Source organism: Talaromyces marneffei, chromosome 1 (assembly GCF_009556855.1).
Source record: "Talaromyces marneffei chromosome 1, complete sequence".
NCBI lineage: Eukaryota > Fungi > Ascomycota > Eurotiomycetes > Eurotiales > Trichocomaceae > Talaromyces > Talaromyces marneffei.
The window spans coordinates 1,494,376-1,518,765 of NC_072348.1; the positions used below are offsets into that span (position 1 = coordinate 1,494,376).

Below are 24,390 nucleotides of genomic sequence, written 5' to 3' on the forward strand. Positions count from 1 at the left end.
TTTTTTTTTTTTAGGAGGAGGGGGAGGTGGAGGACACAGAGCTGTTTTTATACAAGGCTCTCAATTCCGGAGATGATATCAGCCATTGCCACAGTCTCAGCATTATAAATAACCCTTCTTCGACGAGGACTTCATTCAACACCTACGCTGGATGGATTGATTGATTGATCTTCAAGACACGGAATCCACTTGAAAGGTCTACTTCCATCCTTCACACTCCCACAACACTCAAAACACTCAAGACACAGACAGACTTCCAAGTCTTGACTCATATAATAATAAAACCTTAATAATAAACATGCCTCAATACAAAGTCAACGACTCAGTCCGCTACAAACCTGTTGGTGGTGCGTCACTCCCCCCTTTCATCTTCCATCTTCCAGTCAAATCCAAGAGTTTGTTCAGAGTACTTACATATAGCGGCTACATCACAGGTCCCCAAAGTCACACATCCGAAACCGTCGGCGTAATCAAAGAAGTCCTCACCTCTCCCGGAAATTTGACCGGCCGTCAAGTGCAGGCATCCGCTGAAAATCCTCGCTATGAGGTACCTCCCCTTCCATATGCTCTCTCTCTCTTAAGAAAGAAGAAAACAAAACAGGGCTGATGTTAGGGCACAGATCGAGAATAGCCACACCCACAAACGCACCGCAATCAAGGAATCAAATATCATTGAACATTGTTAACTTCTCGCGGCCGTTGACGTTGCCGTTTGTGGGCGTTTCGGGGTGGATGGCACCGGCTAGAGGGGACGACTTGCCTGGTGGCATGATGGTAGGGAATGAGGTGAATGTCGATGAGGAGATGGAGATGGAGATGCGGTTGTGTGTTGATGGGTGCGGGAGTTTAGACTAGTCTATGTAATATGTACGGTAGTTAGTTACCTAGGTAGGGTGGTAATGGAATGAAGTCGGTGCGATAATTCAATTGCATAGAAATTGCAGTTTTTTTTCAATGCATGTATGTATGTAAATCAACGACAAAGGTAGACATGTTGAACTCGCTATTCCAATCAATCCCATCATAACCAAAAGCCATAAACTCGTAACGTTACATCATCTTGTTGAAAGCTGATCGTACATCGCCCTGCGACCAAAACCCGAGGTTACCGTACCCAAGGAAGGGGATTTAAGGCTCATTGGGCCAAATCTCATCGGCAATCTCACGCACAAGCTTCAACTTCTTAAGCATGCCCTCGCGGCTGATGGCGTTTCCGCCGTGGTGGGAGGCAAATCCGCACTGGGGGCTGACACCGCACTGCTTAAGCGCCTCTTGGACGGAGATGTTGTTGCCCTTTGCGATGAATTCGGCAGCGTCAATGATGCGCTTCTTCATTTCTTCTTTGTCCTCCATGGTATCGAACTTGGATGTTACGACACCCAAAATCACGTTCTTGGTGACGGGCAACTCCTTGAGAGGCTCGAAGCCGCCGGCACGGGGGGTGTCGTATTCGAGGTAGTAAGTATCGACATCCAACTCCTTGAACAGCTTAATGGCGATACGGTCGTATCCTCCTTCCGAGAAGTGGCGGGAATTGTGGAAGTTGCCGCGGCACAAGTGCACGCCGACGTGGAAGTCGGCCGGACGCTTGGCGTTGCAGTCGTTGTAGAGTTTGATGTATTTGTCAAGGAGGTCTTCGGTTGTGCCTTTGTTGAGAGAGTCGGCGTTCCAGCCTTCGATCATCTTTTCGGAGCAGAAGTCTACCTCAATTAGCCCCCGTATATTGTAAATATATAGAGTGAGAGGAGGGGGAACTCACAGGCAAGGTTAGGATCATCATACTGCACATTCCTGCAACCGGCCTCGTACAAAATGCGCAACTCCTCCTGATACGCCTTTGCAATATCAGCAAAGTACTCCTCATCCGAAGAATAGGCATCCTTGCTATAGGCATATCCTTCCTTGTATCGCATATGGTACCAGTTAGGCGCGGCAAGAGTGATTTTAATATTCTTGACTTCCTCGGGCTTGACAAGACCAGCCAAATACTTGAAGTCCTCAACGTAGCTGCTGCCAACATGCTTGATTTTACCATCGCAAACCACCGTCTCGCCGGGCTCGACTTTTTCTTCTACGAAAGCGGCGATGTCGGGCATGTACAGACGGAACATGTCCGCGGAGGGTTTCATGATTTGTGTGAAGCCTTCCAGGTTGGGGAAGAAGGAGCCCCAGAACACTTTCCCAAATTGTCAGCTTCGTTTTAAATATATATGTAGAGGGGTTGAGAAGGGGGGGGTGGGGGAGCGTACTGTGTCGTCGATATTCGCCATCAGTAATACCGCGGAAGCCGAGCTCTTCTTGCTTTGCGACGATGTCCTTGATATCCTGGTCCTCAATGGGGATCAATTCTTCGCGGGTGGCTTTGCCCTCGGTCAAGAGGTCGCGCTTCTGGACTAGAGCCTCTGTACGAAGCAGAGAGCCCAGGTGTTCTGCGCGGAAAGGCGGGTTTTGGTGACGGGACATTTTTTTTTCTTGATGATGTCAATCAATATATTAAACCCTAATAGCCGAGATGAATGGGGGAGGGGAAAAGTGTTCTTACAGGATGAAAGTGGAAGATATGCAATATTTCAAATCTGAAGAAGAGAAGAGAAAGAAAAGAAAATTAAAGAAAGAAAGAGGGATATCCATAGCCCCATTCAATGCTCCATCTCAAAGTTTTGCGTCCCGATGCGGGGAACTATACCTCATTTCCGTGCCCGAGATCGCAAATGCCAACTACGTAGTAACTAGTGAGTTGAACCAGTTGTATACTCCGTAGTCCGTAGTACCTGTATGATTCAAGGATAGCATGGCCTGTGACTGAATTAGGTGTTACCACTGGTTGACGTCAAACTGGGCCTTGTTCAGCTCCATGTGCCCACTGCATAGGCCCGGGTAGTCAGTATTCTTGTCCAGCATTGAATATCGACATGCAAATATACATAGTACTGTCTACGTAGTTCGATGGATAGTTAATCTAAAATTCCTTTTACTCGTCAAGTCAGCCCAGGAAACCCCTGAAGAAAGACGCTATTACTCATCACAGGACATGAAATGCAAAGATGTCATAAGCTTCATTTCTTCTTGCTTCATTAGATATGGATAAAAACACACATAGATCCAATCCTACCATAAGCACTACTACATTTCATGCTCGAAGCCCCAATCAACGCCCAGTATGTACGGGCACATTCATGTACCCCTATCCTGGACCAGAGGCATGAAAACCCTAACTCAGACCCCTAGCCATCGGAACTTCAACGAACAAAAGGAGTGGCCAGCAAACAAGGAAAAAAAGCTTCAATCTCATCCACCTCGGAGATATCAGTATCCAATAGATGTATAGCTTCGGAGTCCGTAAAAAAAACTCAACCTCAATCGCCCTCACGAGGCCGGTATCCATGAATTTATACAAATGTTCTCCCCGATCCTCTGAGAGGCTCTCCACATGTGCTGATGTGGAGAGGGCCAACCACATATGCATTTGTACAAAGCACAGTCAGGGTTTCCAATTCACTCCAAAACATAGGTATTATTCTGTGAAAGCTTGAGAATTTTTTCAAAAGGATACTAATATCTGATATTATCACAAAAAGCCGTAAGACAGGGAAAAAAATCAGTAAGGAGAACTGTTGGCTGAAAAAAAAAACCCCCCACATGGGTAATCGCCACAGGAACTCTTATCGTGGGGCTCATAACGCAAATATTACCTATTCTAGCAACGGCACAGAGGGAGGGCATTGTCTTTCTACTTTCTGGCTCAAGAAGTTATATTTCTCGGGGGCAGAAACACATATAAAATACATATCCAGGTCTTCAAAATGCCCTTCTTCAAGCTATTCAATTCCAGATCTCAAGTCGGGGTTGGTTTTCCGCAGTAGCCTAATCAACTATATGTATAAGTTACCTAGTATTGCGTTGTTCACCCAAACGGAAAACAATCCGGGAATAGAACATAATAACAGCATCGGATAAATCGCCAAATATCATTTCTCCATTCATCCTGACTCGTCACTCAGACATTCTAGAAGGGACGAAAGGACAGGTTAGGTTTAAGCTTATTTCCACTACATGTGTCTACCAAGGTACTTCAACTCCAAGGCCCCTGATATACATGTATCTAAGGGACGGATGGCTTGGCCAATTACCTAGCCTAGGTACCTTATCTCATTATGAAACTTAGAACCTTGGAAGTAATGAGGGTCTGCTTGCTTTAAGTTATCCAAGACGAATAGTAGGCGATATGCAAGAATGTAATGGATATATTGAACGTAGAACGTAAGAAAAGGAGAATCATAACAATATCAACTTATATACATGAACTCATAAACGCCTTTTCACAATCATAACCTTGGAAACTACCAATAAACCGCTTTGGTATAGTCGGATCAAAGCTTAGCAGCATTTCCCGGAGACGAAATCTCGTTGTACAACAACGAAGTCAAGAAATCTGCATAATCTTCACCAGTGACCTGAGTCGCGAAATATCTAGCGGCAAGCTGATATTTGTTGCCCTTGGGTGCCTTGGAGGCGAGTGCCTCGGCTTGCTCTTCGAGCAAGCGAAGAGCGTAGGCCTTGTCAATGCGTTTGCCTTCGGCGGTGGTGACATTGTGGCGGACCCATTGCCAGAGTTGACTGCGGGAGACTTCAGCAGTGGCGGCATCTTCCTGTTTGGGGTTAGCATTATTTATCCACACGAAGAACTGATTAAGTCGGAAATTGTAAAGGGGGGACGAACCATGAGGTAGTTGATGGGAATGCAGCCGACGCCTCGGAGCCAGCCCTCCATGTATCCCAGACCAATGTTGAGGTTCTTTCTGATTCCTGCTTCGGTGATAGAACCCGGAACGTTGGTGTTCAAGAGATCATTTGCAGCGACATTGACATCTTCGCGACGGTTAAACAACTGGTTAGGAGTAGGCATGTGCTTGTTGAACACCTCAGAGGCAATGGAGGCCAAGGCGGGGTGAGCAACCCATGTACCATCGTGACCAGCACGAACTTCGCGAAGCTTGTCCTTGCGGACGTTCTCCATAGCGATATTGTTGGCCTGTGGGTCGTCCTTGATAGGGATTTGGGCGGCCATACCACCCATGGCGTGGACACCTCGGCGATGGCAAGTCTTGATCAAAAGGCGGACGTAGGCATCCATAAACGGCACAGTCATGGTAACCGCAGAACGGTCGGGAAGCACAAAGTTGGGATTCTGACGGAACTTCTTGATAAAACTGAAGATATAATCCCAACGACCACAGTTGAGACCGGAGCTGTGGTCACGGAGCTCGTAGATGATCTCGTCCATCTCAAACGCAGCGGTGATGGTCTCAATCAAGACCGTGGCACGAATAGTTCCGCGTGGCAGACCAACGTAGTCCTGCGCCAAGTTAAAGACATCATTCCACAGACGAGCCTCCAAATGAGACTCCATCTTGGGAAGGTAGAAGTAAGGACCGGTGCCTCGGGCGATGAGCTCGCGCGCATTGTGGAAGAAGTATAGACCAAAGTCAAAGAGAGAACCGGACATGGGCTCGCCATCGACTGTGAAATGCTTCTCCTCCAAATGCCAGCCACGAGCACGGGCAATCAATGTTGGGAGTGTTCGGTCTGTGCGAAGTTTGTACTCTTTGTTTCCAATCTTGAAGTCGATTTGACGGCGAATGGCGTCGTAGAGGTTAACCTGGCCATTGATCATGTTGTCCCACGTGGGAGCCGAGGAGTCTACTTCATGATTAGTCTCTGCATGTATTGAACCGAACAGGAATGTGTGTTTGTGTAAACGGGGACGCACCCTCAAAATCAGCCATATAAGTCCACACATCCGAATTCAACGCATTCACCACCATTTTTCGGTCAGTTGGTCCTGTAATCTCAACACGACGATCCACCAATCCTGGAGCAGGAGGAGCTCCCTTCCAGGCATCGTTTTCACGAATATGCTTAGTCTCCGGCAAAAAGTCGAGAAGATGGCCGCGGTCAATCTCGGCCTGACGGGCAATTCGTCGTTCGAGCAGAGACTTGCGGGTGCTGTTGAATGTGCGGTGCAAGAGTGCAAGGAAAGCAACGGCCTCCTTGGTCAAGATCTTGCGATGTTCGTTGTTGACAGTTCCGAGGATGGACACCCCCTGGAGCTGGGTTTCGACTGTAGTCATTTTGTGTTGTCTTGAGGTTCAATGCGTTCAAGATGATAGGAATTAGTGTTCACAATTTGACAAGACAAGACAAGGAAAAGTGAGGACAAAAGTATTTTCAATAGAAATGTCTCGGGCGATAGGAAGGAGGATCATCTCAAATGATAAATGTCAACGTCAGTGCTTTTCCCCATAGCCGCGGCCCGGACAGAAGGTACTCATTGAGTCATTCGAGGTAGCCTGAGCCAATCAATAACCCCGGTTAACGGAGCTCAGCAATTGAGCTGGCAATTCTGTTAAAATCATTGGTTTTCTTCTATCTTTACTGTCGTTACTGTTGGGCCATAGAGGTTGGCCGCTATTCTCGGCCGATATTTACAATTTAGTTTGTGCATACATACATACGTAGTACGTAAGTTAGTAACAAGTTCCCCGCGATATCTTTATCTTATCGATAACCACTAGCGCCAGTCGTCCTCAACTCACGGGCTAAACATGTCAATTGCTAGGATCATGTGCAAATCGTTATACTCGGTTTAAAAGAACGTATGTACTTGCCGACAATTTCATTTATATATGCCCGCTAACCTAACAGCAAAGTATAATAATCCCCCGCATAGTTAGCCAGAGCAGCCCGAGCATTACCTGAACAGTAAGTACCGCGAGTATACTACGGAGTAGTACGTATAACCATAACCGCGGCATCGGGCAACTCCTGACATCATCCACTTTCGATCTCCTCCGCCGCGGAAAAGTCATGTGATATGTCTCCATACGCCCGGCCCTCTCCGGCTCTCGTCCAGTCACACAGCACAGACGAGCAGGGTAGTTCGGCGGTGTCCGGTAGTTTGCTCGTTGGGCCTATCTGCTCGTAGTACGCCTTATATAGTGGCTGTTACTCGATTGCATGTGAAATGCAATTTTTCCTGGAGGTTTGATCGGAGGGTGTGTCTATGCATACTATGTATTGTTCACATGAAAATTACTCTATATGGTTGCTACTGGGCTGAGCTGCATGGGAGTGGCCCGCGCGGGCGAGCGGCCAGAGCTAAAGTCTAGCCAGTCCGCGTCCACGCAGTCTACTGAGTCTAGAATGGATAGATAGATGGAGGGCGGAAGATCCCGCACATGCCGACTGAGCCTCTGGAGATTGCTAAACGTTAACTTGACATTTACATTGGTATCTTGGATCTTTGAATATTCATATCACTGCTCGTTGAACAAGGCCGTTAAAAAATATACGATAAATAATAAATAGACTACGTTGATATCCCACCTACACCGTCTCGATGTACCGCCTAACTTCCCTGTTCAACCTGTTAGCCACATTCAAACACAGCCCCAAAGATTAGGACAAACCAGTCCGTAACGGCCTCCTCCCAAAGCATAATCTCATGATCCCTCGTCCCACTGAAATGATCCACAAACTCGTCCTCAAACACCTCCCGCGCAACACTGCCCGGCCTCCGGAAGATCTCATTTGCTTCCTTGAGTGACTTGGCCAATCGAGCGCCCTTATCGTTAGAGCTGCCCGTAGCTTCGCCTTTGCCTAGTGGCGGCAAGGAGATTGCGAGTTTCTTCTCCACTCCTCGCCAACCAGTAGCTAAGATCGCCGCGAGGACGTAGTGTGGGTTGGTATCCGCGCCGGGGACGCGGACTTCGAAGCGCGTTGCTTTGGCGCTGGCGGTGGGGGGAGCGATCAATCGGATAGATGCCGCGCGATGCTCGTGGCCCCAGGATACGGTGACGGGCGCCCAGAAGTTCTCGACTAACCGCTTGTAAGAGTTGATAGTGGGTGCTAATATAGGCATTATATCTGGTAGACCTTCAAGAAGCCCGGCTAGGAAATGTCTTCCCATATCTGATAAATGGGCGACTTCTGGGTACGGCGGGGACGGATCGACCGTCTCACGCGCAAACAGATTCTTGCCTTCTTTGGAAACGATAGAGATATGCATGTGGCCGCTGTTGCCTGGTAACCCTTCACGCGGTTTGGCCATGAACGCCGGCGTTATTCCGTGTTTGCTGCCGATAGATTTGACGACGTATCTGTAATGTCAGCCCAATCCTTACTGCAATCCGACACAACTTACTTGAACAGCCCAGCCCTGTCGGCCATCTCTTTGATTTCATCGAATTGTAATGCCTGAACATGAACAGTCAGAAAACATGCACCCCATATTGACTCAAGCAGTACGTACGGCCTCGAATACACCCGGTCCGCTCTCTGTATGCCATCCTTCAAGATCGCAACGGAACTTCTCGCATGCATCAAAGATACCATAATAATACTCCTGGTTGTGCACCGGCCTCGTAATACTATATCCAAACATACCGTCCGTAAGCGGAGGTAGCGATTCGATGGGGTTGTTCTTTAAAAAGGCAGCTGTGGCCGATGAATTTCGCTCGGTGCTCGATGCATCGTGGGGAACGCGGAATTGGTAGAATTCATATTCAGCTTATCACCGTTTAGTAGCCTCTTCATACGTACGCGCATTGCATTGTACTTGAAAAAAGAGAGCATACCTCCAGCCATAGCCTGATAACCCAACTTGGCCAGCTTATCCACCGACGTCTGCAACAAATTCCTGGGACAAGCGCTAATCGGCGTCTTCGTCTCGGGATCAAAAAAGCTCACGAGAAAGAACGGCACATTATCCTCCCACGGAATACGCCTAAAAGACGCAAGATCCGGTATCGCCAACAAATCTCTATATCCATTCTCCTTGTTGCTGATGCTTAATTCCCTGAAATACGTGCGGTCATGCATATCCCAGCCGAAAATGACGGAGCAGAACCCAAAGCCATCCTGGGCTATTGAGAGGAATTTCTTCTTGGCGACGAGTTTGCCACGTAGGATGCCGTCTGCGTCGACGCCGGCGAGTTTTACTTTTGTGTCGTTCTCGAGGAGGGTAGCTACGTTTTCTGCGGTGATTGTAGTTTTGGCCATCGTCGCGTGTGTTGTCGTGCGGGAGGATTTGATGGTCTAGGATGGATGGTGGAAGGAGATGAGGAGATGATAGAAGTCAAAAGGGTCAGCTGCCCATATCGCACGTTAATACCAGCTTGATAAAGAATGAGTGGTACAGAAGGACTGGAGGAGTGATGGTGGCTGGTAACTGTTATCTGTCAAACTCATCCGTTGGTCCAGTTACGTCGGTGGAAGGCTACAAGGATGAAATCCGGCTTATCATAGCCACGCTAGTCCGGATCCAGTAGGAGTAACCGGCGTGAATACCGACAGATTCACATCGAGCTCATACTACAACCATATCGAAGGGTTTATTGTCATCCAGGGTAAAAAAGGATCGGAAATCATAGTCGGATTAAGCAATATGGCATCCACATAGGTCGAGCCATTCATTGTATCCGCGTACTCAGAGTATACCAGGATCCGAAAAGTCACGCGGGGTCGGCAGTCCGATAGTAGATTAGATAAGAGCCTCGGCAGTCTCCACAGATCCTTCCTTACGGTACGCTTCGGTACGTCAGGAACTAGGTAGTATGTGACTTTACATAGTACTAAGAATCCGCAGAGGACACACGGAATACAATACAAGAACTATACGTAATATTGAGTTATTATTAACATTACGCTCGGACTCTTACCGCCCCGCCACACAGTATAACTACAGCCCAACTCCAACAATTGTTCGTAAGTTAGAAGTCCTTGGCTGAACACACACATACAGCCTACGAGAAGCAATATGGCAGCTCCTAGAGGCCGTCTCCAAGGCAAAAATGCCATCATCACTGGTGCCGCTGGGTAATCCCGTTCCCTTCCCCCCTACATTGCATACATGTTCCTCGTCGACTGACACTGACAAAACACTTAAACAGTGGTATCGGCCTCAATACATCGATCCTCTTCGCTCGCGAAGGCGCGTCCGTGCTAATGGCAGACATCTCTGAGCCCGCCCTCGCCGCGGCCCTCAAGAATGTCAAATCCCTCGCCCCAGACGCTGCACGTATTGAGACTATCGTATGCGACGTCTCCAAGGAATCCAACGTGCAAGCTATGGTCGAGTCACAGGACAGCTGGGGTGGCACCGACGTCATATTCAACAATGCGGGCATCATGCACGCCGACGACGCCGATGCAATTGACACATCCGACAAGATCTGGGATTTGACACAGAACATTAATGTGAAGGGTGTGTGGTATGGGTGTAAGCATGCAGTGTTGAGTTTGAGGCGACACAAGAAGACGAATGGAAGTATCATCAACACCGCGAGTGTTGTTGCCCTGGTGGGTAGTGCGACGCCGCAGCTGGCGTATACCGCGAGTAAAGGCGCGGTATTGGCGTTGACGAGGGAATTGGCGATTGTGCATGCGAGGGAAGGGTTTAGGTTTAATGCGCTTTGCCCGGCGCCTTTGAAGTATGTTCTCTCCCCCCCCCCTCAGGAGGGCCAGGGCCCTTCTCCCTGATACGCTCCGAGTATATGCTAAAGTGAAATAGCACACCTCTGTTGCAAGACTGGCTCGGCGATGACAAGGCTAAACGCCAGCGTCGTGAGATCCATTTCCCGACAGGCAGGTTTGGAGAAGCTATTGAGCAGGCGAATGCTGTCGTCTTCCTTGCCAGTGATGAATCAAGCTTTGTGAACGGTACAGACTTCGTGGTCGATGGAGGAATGACCAAGGTAAGCCTCCCCTTTCTCAGATTTAGAGACGGCCTTGGCTAATGTGCCATTTAGGCATATGTCACCCCTGAAGGTCCAGCAACCGCTGCTCCACAGAACCATTGACAGTAGAGTTACAGCAATAGAAATGTCTAAATATCATTATATTCAACTACGCTTAAAGACCCAGTGCCAAATATTAGTTCGATTGCGGAATTCCCAGCTTTGCCAGAAACTTAGAATCACCAAGATTCCTCCACTTTTCTCGGTCACGCTCATCTCTGATTGCTGGCAATCCTAGCATACCTACCGTACTGGTACCAAATGGCCCGTCAGACGGTCCCGCTGTCGTCCGGGGTATCACGACAATCCAGTCTCTGGTCATGGCCACATTATAGTCGCTATTTACATCGTATCCGGCCTCAACATGCGCTTTTCGCGTAAGCTCAAGCAGACGAAGGTGCATATCGACAACCGTCTTTACATTTGTTTGCGGTGGTATGCGCAAGGCATAATGTTTGAAAGGTACATCCGGTATCCTGTCAGATACCTCAGTCGAAGACGTGGCCTTTGCAGGCCACAAGTTCTCTGCTTTCCCATAGAACGGAGCCAATGGTGGAACAGGGAAAAGTTGTAGATGCTTGTGGCCCTGCGATGAGCCACCATTGACGCCTCGATTGTATATAACCAATGGCTCAAAGGTGTGATAAGAATGCAGTATTGCCCATGCTGCTGCAATGTCGGATGCATCTAGATCGTCGGACTGTAGAGCAAATTCCTTTGTCGGAAGCACAAGCATAGGACGATACAGGCAATATTTGTTGAGCATGAGTCGGTGTTTTGAGCCAACATCTTCGTGAACAACCTCATCTGGCTTGGGGTTTACAAAGGGGCCTTTGACTGCGGGTTTTGGCGAGGGTGATAACGTTAGAGCTGATATCGACGATGCTGAAGAGGTCACTACTGGTGTAGACGCGCGAGTACTGTCTGGCGTAGGTGTATTGCTGGGTGGGTTGCTGCGACCTGGGTCATCTGGAGCTAGGATAGGCTTTCCTTTGAGAATTGACACAATGCGATATTCAAGCTATGAGTGTTAGTACAATATGCATACACTATTTCTTAAAAAGTGTGGATTAATGCCGTATGAAATTTGTGCATCCCCTGAGATAGATCATCTCGCAAAATTCCTCACGATAATCAATCAATTCATGTTAGGCATGTATAGCAAGGACGAAATTGCGGTGAGCAATCAAAAAGGGGCATGGAAAAAGCAAAAAGAGGAAAGATATACACAATCACACACACAACCCATACAACACTTACCATAAAGCCATTATCTACACACACTTCGCCTGGTTCTGTCTGGTTATCATAAAAGATTCGACCTTTGCGAACCATTTCATCGAATTGCCGGTTTGTCCTTTCTTCCAGATCAGTCGGAAGATGGATCTCTTCGATTGGACATGATGATAGAGCGGGTATTTCTGCAGGCATGGCGAGTTATATGTAGAACGCACAACTTGAAGAACTGAGTGATCTTGCAAATTAAAGTAAAGGATGAAGTTGATATACAAGGACGGTGATGTGATGGGATGTTATCGAGAAGCTAAACTTTTTTGAGTTTGGGTTTTGGGCAGGAGCCGTACGGTACTGTAGCTGGCGGATCTGTGGATCGCCCTCCCTTTCTGCTCCTACTTCTACTTGCTCTCCAACAACAACAACAACAACAAATCCATCCTTTCACACATGTCTATACCGAAATTTTATTCATTGCCCAAGTCTATATACCTAACTCCATCTATCCCCCTTTTATGCAAATGCCGAGACTCCCCCCAACGCACTACCGTGCCACCGACTTTGTCGACTACCGAACCATGCCACGTCAACATTAGCCCAGTACCGTGGCTCCTGGGCGAGTATTATCAAGATCTATCAAGTGGTGTGATACATTAATCCAGATTGAGCGGCCATTTCGTACGAATGTGCTCGCCATATCGGTAAATGAGAAAAATCACAGGGGTGAAGCCAATGAGGATAAATCCCAAGAGCGAATTACCCCACCCATATCCCAGCGCGCCATACATGCTTTGTCCCGCCAGAGGGAGAAGTCCACCACCGATAGAACGGAGGACTGTGTTTGCCGCCAAAGCCGAGGCAGCATAGATAGTGTATGCATCTACAAGGTACCCCATCATTGGCATGAAGAAAAACATGTTGCCCAGGCCGACGAATCCGGATCCGATAATTGGTACGATCCAGTGAGTTTTGGCTTGCGCGCTCCATCCATACCAAAACATACCTGCCGCAATGGTTGGGCAGGACCCCAGCATTAAAGGCAGACGGTCCTCAGGCTTTAATTGAAGGCCCTTGGCCGATTTCTGCTGGAGGTACCTGTCGCTGGTAAAGGAAAATACGAACAGTCCGATGACGTTGCCCAAGCCTAATCCAATATACGCCAGACCTGACGTTCCCGTTGTGAAGCCATAAGTGGATTCAAACACCGCCGTGATGGTGGTCAGCATCAGATACAGGTTTCCATACACCACGGCTGTAGCCACGGACATGAGAATGGAAATTGCAGACAAAACCTGTAGCTTGGCTGGACGCACGATTGCTCGCTTGAGGACTTCGGAGCCTGGAATCTGTCTATCTAGCTTCGAACGGAGGCTCATATTACCGGTTTCTTTTTGCAGCCTTTTGACTTTGCGTTGGAGAATTACAACGGCGCTGGTTTCTTGTGTAAGGAATATCTGGCCAACGGTGATGACCCCACTCTATAGATTATGTCAGTGACCGCGCGGCTTCACGAGGAATTTGTTACTTACTGCAATGGCTAAGACCCAAAAGATCCACCTCCAGCCTTCACTCTCGGACAGAAAGCCACCGGCAATTGGGCCAATCGCCGGGCCAGCCACTGGGCCTAAGGTAAAGATGGAGAGCGCACGCCCACGTTGATGAGGTGGAAATGAATCTGCAATGGTACCTCCACCAATAGTCACGGGAGCAGAACCCATGCACCCGGCGAAGAAACGAAAGACGATCAACATCGAAATATTCGTTGAGACAGCACAGGCGATGGTGAATACTACGTATAGGACGTTGCAGGTGGAATATACAATCCATCGGCCATAGACTTCAGACATTGGGGCCTGCACCAGCGGACCGACTGCAAGACCAATGACATATATGGAGACGACAAGGGCTTCGAGGATTTCATTACTTTCGCCAAACTCGGATGCCACTTGCCTAACACCGGGGGCAAACATAGACGACGCGAGAGGTCTGAATATAATCAGCAATCATTCACACAGGGGCAGGGCTGTCTTGCTTACACGATGAATGTGATGCCAGAGAGGAGCATGATATTGGTCCATTTCTTGAGTGGCGCCCAATTCAGCGGATTAGCAGGGTCGTCTTCGCCATCCCACCACACTATATTTGGGTCTTGTCCAGGCTGTTCGTCCTTTTTTTTTATGTCATTGGTAGCCGTTTTGGCGATCTCGAATTTCTCAATGTCCTCCATCATATTGTTCGGCACGTAGTCCGAGGTTGTGCTTTCTGCGACATTGGTCGTCTCGCTTGTTTCCGTTGGTGTTCTGGCGCGCCTAAAAATTAATGATTAGATACCTGATTCAGCGTATTGGTGGTGAAAGAGTCAGCGAGAAATGAAGCGAACTTACTCGGCCATCTCGCCGGAACCTACAGCTTTGGAGCTGCTCTTTTTCGGACCGCGCCGATATTTATCAACCGCAAAGACGGTTGCTTATTATCACACTGAAGAGTGAGTGTCCTAATATGTATGGATCATCTCATCTAGGGGACCTTGCAATGCTTGATGTCCAAGTACACGGAAACGAAATCACTGGTTTAAGGAGTCGGACAGGGCACATTTCTCAATTTATTCCCATAGATCTTTGACACACTAGTAGCCACTACGACATCTTTATGGGGTCACCCCTCCAACAAGCTCAACACTAACAAACAGCTCCTGGAGTTAAGCCTAACTCCAACTGAACATCTTCGCACTTAGTAAGCGGGACTCGAAATTCGTCTGGCTGCACTTCATCCTCAATGTGGCCCGTGATCAGTCAGTCAAGGACAGCTTCAAGCCAATTTTAAGTGCTAGTTAACTAGTGCTTAGCGCCTACCCTAGGGCCATACCAGTCATACCGGGAGACCGTAAGAGGAATGCTTTCTACACATTCTAGAATAGGGAACTTGAATATGGAAAACGAAAACAAACCGCTAATAGCGGTGGCAGTTTGTGACTCGTTCAGTATGTTCCCCTCTCCCCACGAAAACTTGATTGTTGATGTGGAGGAACCCGAATCTCTCCACACTCAAGAAACTCTCGATTTCTTGAATTCTTTGGGAAACATGCTCGAGAAGACCGGGGTTTGTCCACGTTATGTCCGGACAATTCCATTAAACCTATCAAATCAAAGTCAACGAACGAGCAACTCCACCAGGCGCATCGCTTGGGACTTTTAGGTCATCCCGCTAGGCAGTTACTTAGTTAGTTAGCTAACTTGGCAGCCAGAGAGTCGGTAAACCGGCTCTGCTGTCCACTGAATCAGCGCCATGCATCCAATCAGAGCGGGTGGTTGGACGTAAAGCTCGGCGGATTGAAGCGCGAGTCCAGTGTCCAAGTCGGGTGTTCGGCACGTTGTGGGCGGATGAAATGTCATGAAGAAGTACGGATTAACTACTAACGACGTATGAATTTACGAGGATTGGGCTGAAAGGACGTTCGACGATGAGTATCGGACCAGCGTGATCTGATGTGAACTCCGTACTCTTTAATCTTTAATCTTTAAATATTAACTACATCAAATAGATTGATCCGATGATATTCATGGATATCAAATTTCTAACAAGTAGGGACGGTAGCATTGCGAACAAATGAGAATTCCGCCCCATATCACCCGATGTGATTACCCATAACGCCAGTCTTTTGCAATATTCATATTGAATCATTATGCCGTCAAACAACAAAATTGAGAAACAGTCTATGCAGTGCCACTGGCAGTCACGCGCGACTTCAGGGCTGCCGCATCTGGCTGACCAGTCTTCAACTCGGAGAATGTCTCTGGCCAGAGGAACATGCGTTCTTCCTTCGAAGGTGTCATAGCAACAAAGCGAGGAACCTGACCGGCAACCACGTTAGCAATAATGTGAAACAACAAATCGACGCGAAGAGGGAGAGGACGTACAGCTTGCTTGCTGGACACACGTCGCCACATATTCGCTCTTGGATTGAAGCGCAATGGCTTTCCATGACCACCCGTCTTTGTCTGATCCTCCGCCAGAAGCTTCTCAATCTCACGCTTGATATCCGCGAAGGTATCAAACGCGGTGTAGGGGATGTTGTGTTCCCGGCAATACTCTTCCAACCTCAGCCCCTTTCGCGCGAATAAAACATCCGCCTCGCGCGCAGCCGGCAGGTCGGAAACACCGTCGCCAATAAACACGACGAGGGGAACTTCATCTTCGCCGCAGTTGTCGCGGGCCTGAATCCGAGCCTCATTAACACTGAGTGCCTTGTCGTGTCCGACCTCACTATCATGGCGCCAGATGGGTTTCCATTCCGACCCATCTTCATTGATCGAAGCCTCATTCGCCACAATCTCAATCCGCGCCGAGTCCTCCTCCCCCAAAAATGTATCCAACACCTTCCTCAACACCGGCTTGAGTCCCGCACTGATAACATTAAACGGAATATCATTCTGAGCGCAAAAGTTCTGGAACTCCTCGAAGTCAGGATCAATCTCTAAAGTGTCGGCGAGAACCTCAAAGCCATCCTCAAAGGGCACATTGAGGGACGCCCACATCTCCTCCGAGACGTCGCGGAAGGAGCGTTCGCCGGTCTTGATTTGTTCGTCGAGGATTTGGCGTCGTTCGGCGCCGCAGCCGTATTTGTCGAAGAGGACGTGGCCGGTGTCTTGCATGAAGATTGTGCCGTCGAAGTCTGCATTTGATTCATTCATTCATTATCTTGTTTAGCTAGCTTATGGCATATGGGTATGTGAGATGAAGCGACTAACCTGAGAAACAGACCACCTTTCTCCGTACATTTCCCTTGTCGGAAGACATGTTGTATGTTTATGTGCAACTATTGGAATCGTAGTAGGGTTCGTAGTTAGGGTTTGCGTTAGGGTTAGAAGCTAGAAACTGATTTTTGACCCAGTAAAACCAGGCTCCTTTATTTGCATTGAAAACAGATACCCTTATATTTCAATCGAACCGTTATTTCTATCTTTATTTTTATTTTCTACCATATTCTATGAAACCTTGTTTTTTTGCAACAGTTCTTTAGAATAGTTAGTCTTGACTGGATCGATGTCGGATTTCTAAGAGTTAACTGCCCTGTGGATTGAAGTGGGTGTTCCATGACGTAGCCCCGGGGCATCGTGAGTACTTATATTCGCGTGGGTCTTTTTCTCGTTTTGCTCCCCTTTACGGAGTAGAGTGACTAGAGTCTCTGTCGTGGACACTGGCTGAGTAGTGATGGCTCTTGGCACTTGACAACCAGAACCCACTCTGGCTCACTAAATCTGCAGATTTACATCATGGTTTCACAGATAGGTAACTATGTTTTGGTGTCGGTGTCCTGTCTCGGGAGTTTTGTGTACATCATCATTGTTGACAATATTCCAACATGAATGAATGAATCAATCGGCAGATACAAAAGTCCCGAGAAGCCGGGTTCGCCATTCGATCGTCCGTAGGTATATATCTGGGTATTCGATCCGGTTGGACCGATTGTTCTTCGATTCAGGGGCTGTGGTTCTCTAGGACCCATATGGGTCCGTATGTACATTCTCAGTAGAGAGGAAGCCGACACACCGATTGGCAGATTGTCTTAGTTATGGGCGCCGACTACGTAGCCCCTCTTCTGTCATTAAAATCTTGAGATTGATTAAGACTCACCGAGGGCTACTGGGTGTCAGCCATGATACCTATCATTTTGTTTGAGATGGGACTGGTTCTTGGTTTCACGATAGCATATGCTATGCACACCGGTTTGTAGAGTGATGGAGATAGGGTTATCACATAGTAAACACTCGAGTGACATCACTCGGAGGCTGTGTTTAGTGTAATTAGGGCTCTTGTTGTAGTTGCGATGAGGGTGGTATCGTAGGATTAGGGTTCGCAACGTCGGGAAATCTAATAACCCGCTTCACAGCCGGCCTGGATTAATCTTCGATATTCTTGTTTACGAAATAACGAATCATTTCATCCAAGGTGTATTCGGCTATGTCACCTTGGTACTTTGCTGGAACAGCAAGACAAAAAAAAAGATGCCCCCGGATGTGCACCGCAGCCACGATGTTGACCTCCAACTGCCACAACACCAAGGATTCTACCGAGTGCTTCAAACAACGTAAATAATTTATTTGGCAACACAACTCATTAGATTATACGTGCTCAAAAATCCTATGGCGTGATCTATGTCGTTACCAAAGACGGTCGAAGTGGTAAGGAAGACGGTGCTACTACCTTGACGTGGGGTAGGTAGATACCGTACCTATGGTACCTACATTAACGAAGAGTGTCATTTTTTCCATCTCGAACGTTGGACGCCGATTTACAACACTTAAAGATATCGACATACGAAACCGAGTCATCCAACTCAACCCCTTTGCCATTCAACTAGAGCTCTATCTCGTTTTTGAACACATCTAAAATCGCAAAATGCCCATCATCACAGACTACAAGCTCCCCAAATCGGCGGAAGCATTGGATCTGCCCACCGACTCCAACTCGCCTTTTTTCATCTCCTTCCATGCCTCTCGCGACCCAAACACAGGCGCACCTTGGTGTCCAGACGTAAGGGCCGCTTTACCGCCCCTTGAGGCTGCTTTCTCTACCGATACCGCTCCTCGTGTCGCTTTTATTGAAGTCGGCCAGCGACCTGAGTAAGTTCCTAGGAAGAGCAGCTCCCCCCCCCCCCCCCCCATAGTTAATAACTGCGCAATCTCTTGTAGAAGGTGCTGATGATGTTTTGTGTAGATGGAAAGACCCCAAGAATGTTTACCGGACTAAGTGGAATGTACATAGTATACCTACTTTGATTCGCTACGAACGAGTGGATGGCACGGTGAAGGAGGTTGGCCGTTTGGAAGAAGCTGAGATTCTTGATTCGAAGCGACTCAAGGATTTGATTAATCGCCCACCTGTTTCATTATGATGTTGAAATGGTGAATGAATTAGCTTGGTCTTATTGCATCTTTAATAATTCAATGATTAGCAATGAATGTACTTTCAATCCTTTCCATCAGACCCAAATATTCGAGTGGCCTCGATGACCCTTCGAATCACAGAATCTAAGAAAACATGCATTCTAACTGATGAGGATGATTCTCATCTATAGAATTCTTGATACCACACGGCCCTAATGATCACTATCAAATATTGCTAATTATCCACGGGTTCCTCTCGGTTGACTTCAACTCATTGCCCTCCCTGTTGAGCGTGCTTCTGGCTGGCTACCACCATGTGTACGAACAATTGAAAATAGACACGCCTACACACATGAGGTAATTTTAGATAAAACATCAGTTATATTTAGACTGAATACGGCATAAAGAGAGCATCGAAGCGTCCGACTCCCTGAAACAACGATTTCAAATTTGCAGTAACGACAATGAAGGTTAGAAATGTCGAGGAATTCTGAAAGTCAATCAATAAAGATCTTAGGCCAAGACAAGAAATTAGGTGGATGTTCCATATAGAAATCATGACAGTGCATCAAGCCAGATCTTTAACTGATTTGTGTCAATGGACTTGATCTGAGTGGTATGGTCAATGCCCAGTAGGTTTTGCTGAGAGTACTTGTTCGCCGGGCCCCGTCTAGAAACCAACTCAAAGAAGCTTAACAGAGGGATGGATGGCAAGACTTTCAAGATGTCTTGTACCTCCTGCTCTCGAGCCCTTACAGCTGCAATCCAGTCTTTCAAGGACGCAGCACGGGTAGAATGGCCACACCAGCTCTGTATCACTGGCAGAGCTTCGGACCATGGCGTTGGCGTGGGATGTACCAGATTGTAGAACTGGACTTGGTACTTTGAATACCGGTCTTGATGTACCAGCGAATTGACAATATCGGCCACCTCATTTACAGGTAGCCAATCAATATCTATCAAGTCCGACGGCACCATCTGTAACGATTTGGAGGTATGCAGTACTCCTGTCAGCGCGTCCTTCTCCGACCATAAAACCTCATCGATGGCGGGCGTTGGAGGTGCAATTTGCCCCACTCGTAGAATACTTGCAGAGACACCGGACTTGACGCTTGCAATACAGACGAGGTTCTCGGCCACATATTTGGACTCTCCGTATCCATTTTGCATGGCTTCATTTGGATCTGTAATTCTATCTTCAGGTACCAATTTTGCCTCACTTGACGATTCTGAAGCAAATACTCCGGATGCCGCCACGGACGAAACGTAGAGAATACGTGCGCGTCGTGTCGAAGCTGATGCGAGTTCAATAGTGTTCATAAGGCCACTGAAACTATCCTTGAAGGAGCCGATAGGAAGCACAAAGTTGACCTGCCATGCAGAATGGATAATTACATCGCATTCATTCTTCAAGTCACGATATATCTCATCGTCAAGCCCGAACTTGGACTGTGTAAAATCAACTCCATGGAATGTGATTTTTGCACGCCACTCCTCAGTTTTGAATACTCGCTTTGTAGAAGGGTGGTTTGCCCATGTCTCATTTGCCGTGGCGCTATGATTCAAGCAAATAATTCGTCCAACTTTTGGGTCTTGTGCAAGCGATAGAAGCATGTACTCACCCAAGTAGCCTGTCGAGCCTATGAGGACGACATTCAATTGTCTTTCAGGATTCGTATCCTCTGATTGCAAGGCACCAGAGCCTTTTGGTAGAGCCTGTTCGTAATATCTGAGAAGACCTTGCGTTCTAGACACCCTATCAATGCTCTCAGGATAGGTACCATCGTTCAACCAATTGAGCAGCACGGTGGCTAGCTCGTTGATAGATGAGTGATTGTAGATTAATTCAAGTGTTATCCAAGTCAAAGGCCTCCCGGAATCCAGCGATTCAAGTGCTGCTTTTAGTTGAGCGACTGTTTCAATAGACCTCACTGAATCTAACCCTTGAGTGTACAAGTTCAATGACTCATCAACTGCCGTGCCGTCCAAGGTGTTCTCAATGATTGAACGAAGTAAAGCTTTCACATCTTCTAGACGAAATGCAGTTGGCTTCAACAAGACCGGTGTCATTGACTTTTTGGGAGATCCCTTGAAAAAAGTCTTCAACTCTTCTTCATACGCTTGCAAAGTCAACTTCCGCACGATGGTGCCCTTCCCTGCCCGGACGAAGGGTTTATCGTTTTTGGCAATAAGTATCATCGATCGGGATACTCGACCTGGGCCAGCAGTGTTCGCATTCAAGCGTTGGATGCTAGGCCAAAGGGCGTCTTCTGGATTGGGGCCAAAATTATGATCCGATTGCAGCTCGATGAGTAGGGCAACCCGTGCCTGGCCATCGCCAGCAATCAAGGCACCAGAAACACCAGTAATGGCTTGAAGTCCGAGTTCTAGTGGAACCGGATTGAACTTCTCTCCTGTAAGAAGAACGATAATATCGTCTCTGCGAGAATAGAACTTCCAGAGACCAGGCTTATTGGGGTGAGGAAGAAACAAGTCCTTGGTTCGATACTCGCAAACGCCGGGAAAGTTGTGGTTGAGTAGTGAAAACGTCGCTGTCTCGTCGTTGGTATGAACAACAAGTTCAAACGTACCATCCCCGACTGCTTGTAATTCAATGTTTTCTGAAGGATGAAACTCCATGTAATGCCAGTCTTCTTTTTGTGGAAGAAGCTGTCGTATTTGGCCGGTCTCAGTACAACCATAGAACTGAAACACTGTAATGTGGTGGGTGAGCTCGTTTCCAATTTGCTCAGGCAATGGACCACCAGTATAACAGAGTAAACTTAGCTTTTTGAGCAATGACGGACCATCCGTCTCGTTATAGAGATCAGCCACGATATTTGGGGGTAGAAGGCACCCCGAGACATTCAAGCAGCGTAAAACCTGTGCCACCAGTCCACCACTTGGTAATCTCGTTGCAGGCCCAACGATTGATACTGTTTCAGTGAAAATGGGAACCATGAGGTTAAACGTAAAGCCTCCCATATGAAACGGCGGAAATGGGACATAGATATGACTGCCTGGAAGGAAGTCCCACGTTGTCAAATCCTGATTGCGTCGGCCGGGGACAGTCGGAAAGTTGCGGTCATTGTCGATAGCAGCGAGACTCCCATTAGTCATTGTAACTGGTTTAGGCATTCCTGTTGACCCAGAAGAATGCAAGATAACGATGGGTTCATGTCGGAGTTGAGCAAAGTTGTACAAGTACGGCACAGATTCGCACTGAGCGTTCAAAAGTTCATCAAGCGAGAGATACTCTAAAGAGCGCAATGCCTTGGTGACTTTCAGAATTGCTTGGCCACTAGCTACAATTCCTGGCGAATCTGCCGAATAGCACAACTTAGTGCATTGGGTCTGTTCGAACAGGGACGCATTCGTTGTAGGGGCGTTCCGGGGCGATGGAAGAAACACCTATTGACTGACAGTGAGACGAGGACTAGTACAACTTTTGAATAAACACGCGCTTACCTTGAGGCGAAGCTTCACTGCAGCGTAGAAGAATATATTGTATCTCAGATCAGGGAGTCCCATGTAAGCTATCGTCTCGTTAGGAGAGAATGGACCGAAGTTGTTCTGAAGCCACCGAGCCGTATAGTCAACACCAGTCTGTATTTGTTTATAAGTCACTTCGTAGAATCCATCCTGCAAATCAGAGGACCGGGGAAGCAAACAAAAGACCCTCTCCGGTTGAGAGCGTGCTTTCTCCTCGAGTGTAGTGATCAGTAAACGCCGGCCGTATTTGGTGCCCATTATGCGAACAAGTGAAGAGTTTTATGTTTGACAAGCAAATTGTATCAATATCCTGGGATTTTTGCAGATTTTCTAGGAGCTATAGAAATCAACTGTGCAGGCTCTATACCAAGGCAGACTGGGATTCAGCTCCAGCCTATATAAGAATTCTCTAGAGGAGTACCCAAAACGCGCCGTGGTGACTACGTACGTAATTTCCAGTGTATTCTTTGTGCTCTGCAACTTCATGGACAATTCTCATTGAGTTGTGACGGATAATGATCTGCTTTATACGGCAATGAAATTGAAAAACCAAAGACAAACGACTTTTTGTTCAAACAAAAGATCGGATAACTCGACACGATACAGAAATAGCGGGTTTGAGAGGTATATACTACATACAATGACTACGAGGTTAACTCCTTTCAGCTCGTCTCTCCCTCGCTGGTGATGACCGGATTTGGCTTGGTATGGGGTATAAGACTACATCATATTCGACCAACTCATTGCACACAATGACTAGTTATATTCGCGAAAGATGCACTTTCAATTTGGACATTAGGGTCCAGATGCGCTATAGGGCGAGATTCGGCTCGTCCATCCTCAGATCAGCTACCCAGGTAGGATGCGCGTACTTTTTGTCCAGTCGGAATCCACAGGGCTAATATAACCCCTGTTAACAACCACCAAGTATGTGCAACAGTGGAGAAAATAAATGGAGACTGCCCCATAAACATCAAAATCCCGGCTGTAGTCAGATCCCATTACCGTAATGAGGATGGCTTGCCCGTTTCAACCCTCGAAAGGCCTACTTATTAGTACACACAAAAAAGGCCCGTTGTCCCTAGGATGAAACTGATAAGGAGCTCAGGCTCTCCTAAGGCTGGCGTTTGTATACAAAACTGAGTCACGGTCACGGATGTACCGGTATCGTAAAATTAGCAACAGCCACATACGAATTTGAGTGCCGCTCGTAACTATACACTATGGACCTGCCACCACAATACGGCGTATTGATTAATGCATCATGGTTCATTCTTCTGTCCAAAAATTCGATTATTGCTCAAGTCCAATCCGTAAACTTCCGTTCAGATGTCTAGTGTCACACACCTAAAGATCCCGATACCATCCTGATCCCCTCCACTAGGTCCTTGACTATAGGTGCAATGCTCTCCGCCAAAAACCGAAAAGCGCATATGTCTTTTTTAACAAAATACTCTTTCCAAAACTGCGCATGGAAACTGACGTGTGAGCATAGCGCTCCCATGAGTCCTATCTGTGGCTGGGAATGCCTCGATCACGACTGTGGGCCTGCCAGCGCTCGGCTTCAGCACCGATTGCTTGTACTCCCGAGATTGCTGCTCAAAAAGTCCGGTGCAAGGGAAGGAAACAACTTGTGCCCGAATACTATGATCCTCGAGGAGTAGCTCACATCTTCATATTGATATCCTCAGTGTTGGCAACACTTCAATGTTGCAGTTCCGTCACCTGTAACCGAGTTGTCGAAAATAACACAATACCATATCCAAGCCCTTCTAGTAGACTGGCTACGATGATTCGGTTTCAACTTGGAAATTATCGATTCCCAACATACCACCATTCCACAATCTAGCGACTTCTCAATTCTGGTCAAACTTGCAGAGTGGTTAGGGCCTAACCCTACCCCAACCCTTATCAGAACCGATTTCGGAACCAACCTGCGCAATTCCCTTGTATAGCAGAGCGAGATCTGCGACGGCATTACA

At 47.5% G+C, this 24,390-nt stretch overlaps 10 protein-coding genes across 10 annotated transcripts; 3 read left to right on the forward strand and 7 right to left on the reverse strand.

The window, feature by feature from the left end:
* Window positions 1-298: 298 nt before the first annotated feature.
* EYB26_000554 (uncharacterized protein) lies at window positions 299-686 on the forward strand (the record flags this gene model as incomplete). Its single annotated transcript, XM_054259870.1, has 3 exons — window positions 299-347; window positions 435-547; window positions 621-686. The coding sequence occupies 3 exons, from the start codon at window positions 299-301 to the stop codon at window positions 684-686; spliced, it is 228 nt and encodes a 75-aa protein (XP_054115845.1).
* A 442-nt stretch (window positions 687-1,128) lies between these two features.
* EYB26_000555 (uncharacterized protein) lies at window positions 1,129-2,463 on the reverse strand (the record flags this gene model as incomplete). Its single annotated transcript, XM_054259871.1, has 3 exons — window positions 1,129-1,700; window positions 1,760-2,176; window positions 2,250-2,463. 3 exons carry the CDS (start codon window positions 2,461-2,463, stop codon window positions 1,129-1,131), a joined length of 1,203 nt encoding a protein of 400 aa, XP_054115846.1.
* A 1,907-nt stretch (window positions 2,464-4,370) lies between these two features.
* EYB26_000556 (uncharacterized protein) lies at window positions 4,371-6,131 on the reverse strand (the record flags this gene model as incomplete). Its single annotated transcript, XM_054259872.1, has 3 exons — window positions 4,371-4,649; window positions 4,721-5,700; window positions 5,771-6,131. 3 exons carry the CDS (start codon window positions 6,129-6,131, stop codon window positions 4,371-4,373), a joined length of 1,620 nt encoding a protein of 539 aa, XP_054115847.1.
* A 1,255-nt stretch (window positions 6,132-7,386) lies between these two features.
* EYB26_000557 (uncharacterized protein) lies at window positions 7,387-9,060 on the reverse strand (the record flags this gene model as incomplete). Its single annotated transcript, XM_054259873.1, has 5 exons — window positions 7,387-7,417; window positions 7,470-8,159; window positions 8,204-8,256; window positions 8,312-8,568; window positions 8,637-9,060. The coding sequence occupies 5 exons, from the start codon at window positions 9,058-9,060 to the stop codon at window positions 7,387-7,389; spliced, it is 1,455 nt and encodes a 484-aa protein (XP_054115848.1).
* Window positions 9,061-9,817: 757 nt separating this feature from the next.
* On the forward strand, window positions 9,818-10,859 carry EYB26_000558 (uncharacterized protein; the record flags this gene model as incomplete). The annotated part of the gene is made up of 4 exons (XM_054259874.1): window positions 9,818-9,876; window positions 9,951-10,490; window positions 10,571-10,754; window positions 10,809-10,859. The coding sequence occupies 4 exons, from the start codon at window positions 9,818-9,820 to the stop codon at window positions 10,857-10,859; spliced, it is 834 nt and encodes a 277-aa protein (XP_054115849.1).
* Window positions 10,860-10,932: 73 nt separating this feature from the next.
* On the reverse strand, window positions 10,933-12,227 carry EYB26_000559 (uncharacterized protein; the record flags this gene model as incomplete). The annotated part of the gene is made up of 2 exons (XM_054259875.1): window positions 10,933-11,817; window positions 12,057-12,227. 2 exons carry the CDS (start codon window positions 12,225-12,227, stop codon window positions 10,933-10,935), a joined length of 1,056 nt encoding a protein of 351 aa, XP_054115850.1.
* A 455-nt stretch (window positions 12,228-12,682) lies between these two features.
* Window positions 12,683-14,421, reverse strand: EYB26_000560 (uncharacterized protein; the record flags this gene model as incomplete). The annotated part of the gene is made up of 4 exons (XM_054259876.1): window positions 12,683-13,507; window positions 13,559-14,015; window positions 14,066-14,338; window positions 14,414-14,421. The coding sequence occupies 4 exons, from the start codon at window positions 14,419-14,421 to the stop codon at window positions 12,683-12,685; spliced, it is 1,563 nt and encodes a 520-aa protein (XP_054115851.1).
* Window positions 14,422-15,742: 1,321 nt separating this feature from the next.
* Window positions 15,743-16,826, reverse strand: EYB26_000561 (uncharacterized protein; the record flags this gene model as incomplete). The annotated part of the gene is made up of 3 exons (XM_054259877.1): window positions 15,743-15,880; window positions 15,947-16,701; window positions 16,778-16,826. 3 exons carry the CDS (start codon window positions 16,824-16,826, stop codon window positions 15,743-15,745), a joined length of 942 nt encoding a protein of 313 aa, XP_054115852.1.
* A 1,602-nt stretch (window positions 16,827-18,428) lies between these two features.
* EYB26_000562 (uncharacterized protein) lies at window positions 18,429-18,924 on the forward strand (the record flags this gene model as incomplete). Its single annotated transcript, XM_054259878.1, has 2 exons — window positions 18,429-18,652; window positions 18,747-18,924. 2 exons carry the CDS (start codon window positions 18,429-18,431, stop codon window positions 18,922-18,924), a joined length of 402 nt encoding a protein of 133 aa, XP_054115853.1.
* Window positions 18,925-19,471: 547 nt separating this feature from the next.
* EYB26_000563 (uncharacterized protein) lies at window positions 19,472-22,666 on the reverse strand (the record flags this gene model as incomplete). The annotated part of the gene is made up of 2 exons (XM_054259879.1): window positions 19,472-22,327; window positions 22,385-22,666. The coding sequence occupies 2 exons, from the start codon at window positions 22,664-22,666 to the stop codon at window positions 19,472-19,474; spliced, it is 3,138 nt and encodes a 1,045-aa protein (XP_054115854.1).
* Between the last annotated feature and the right edge of the window lie 1,724 nt (window positions 22,667-24,390).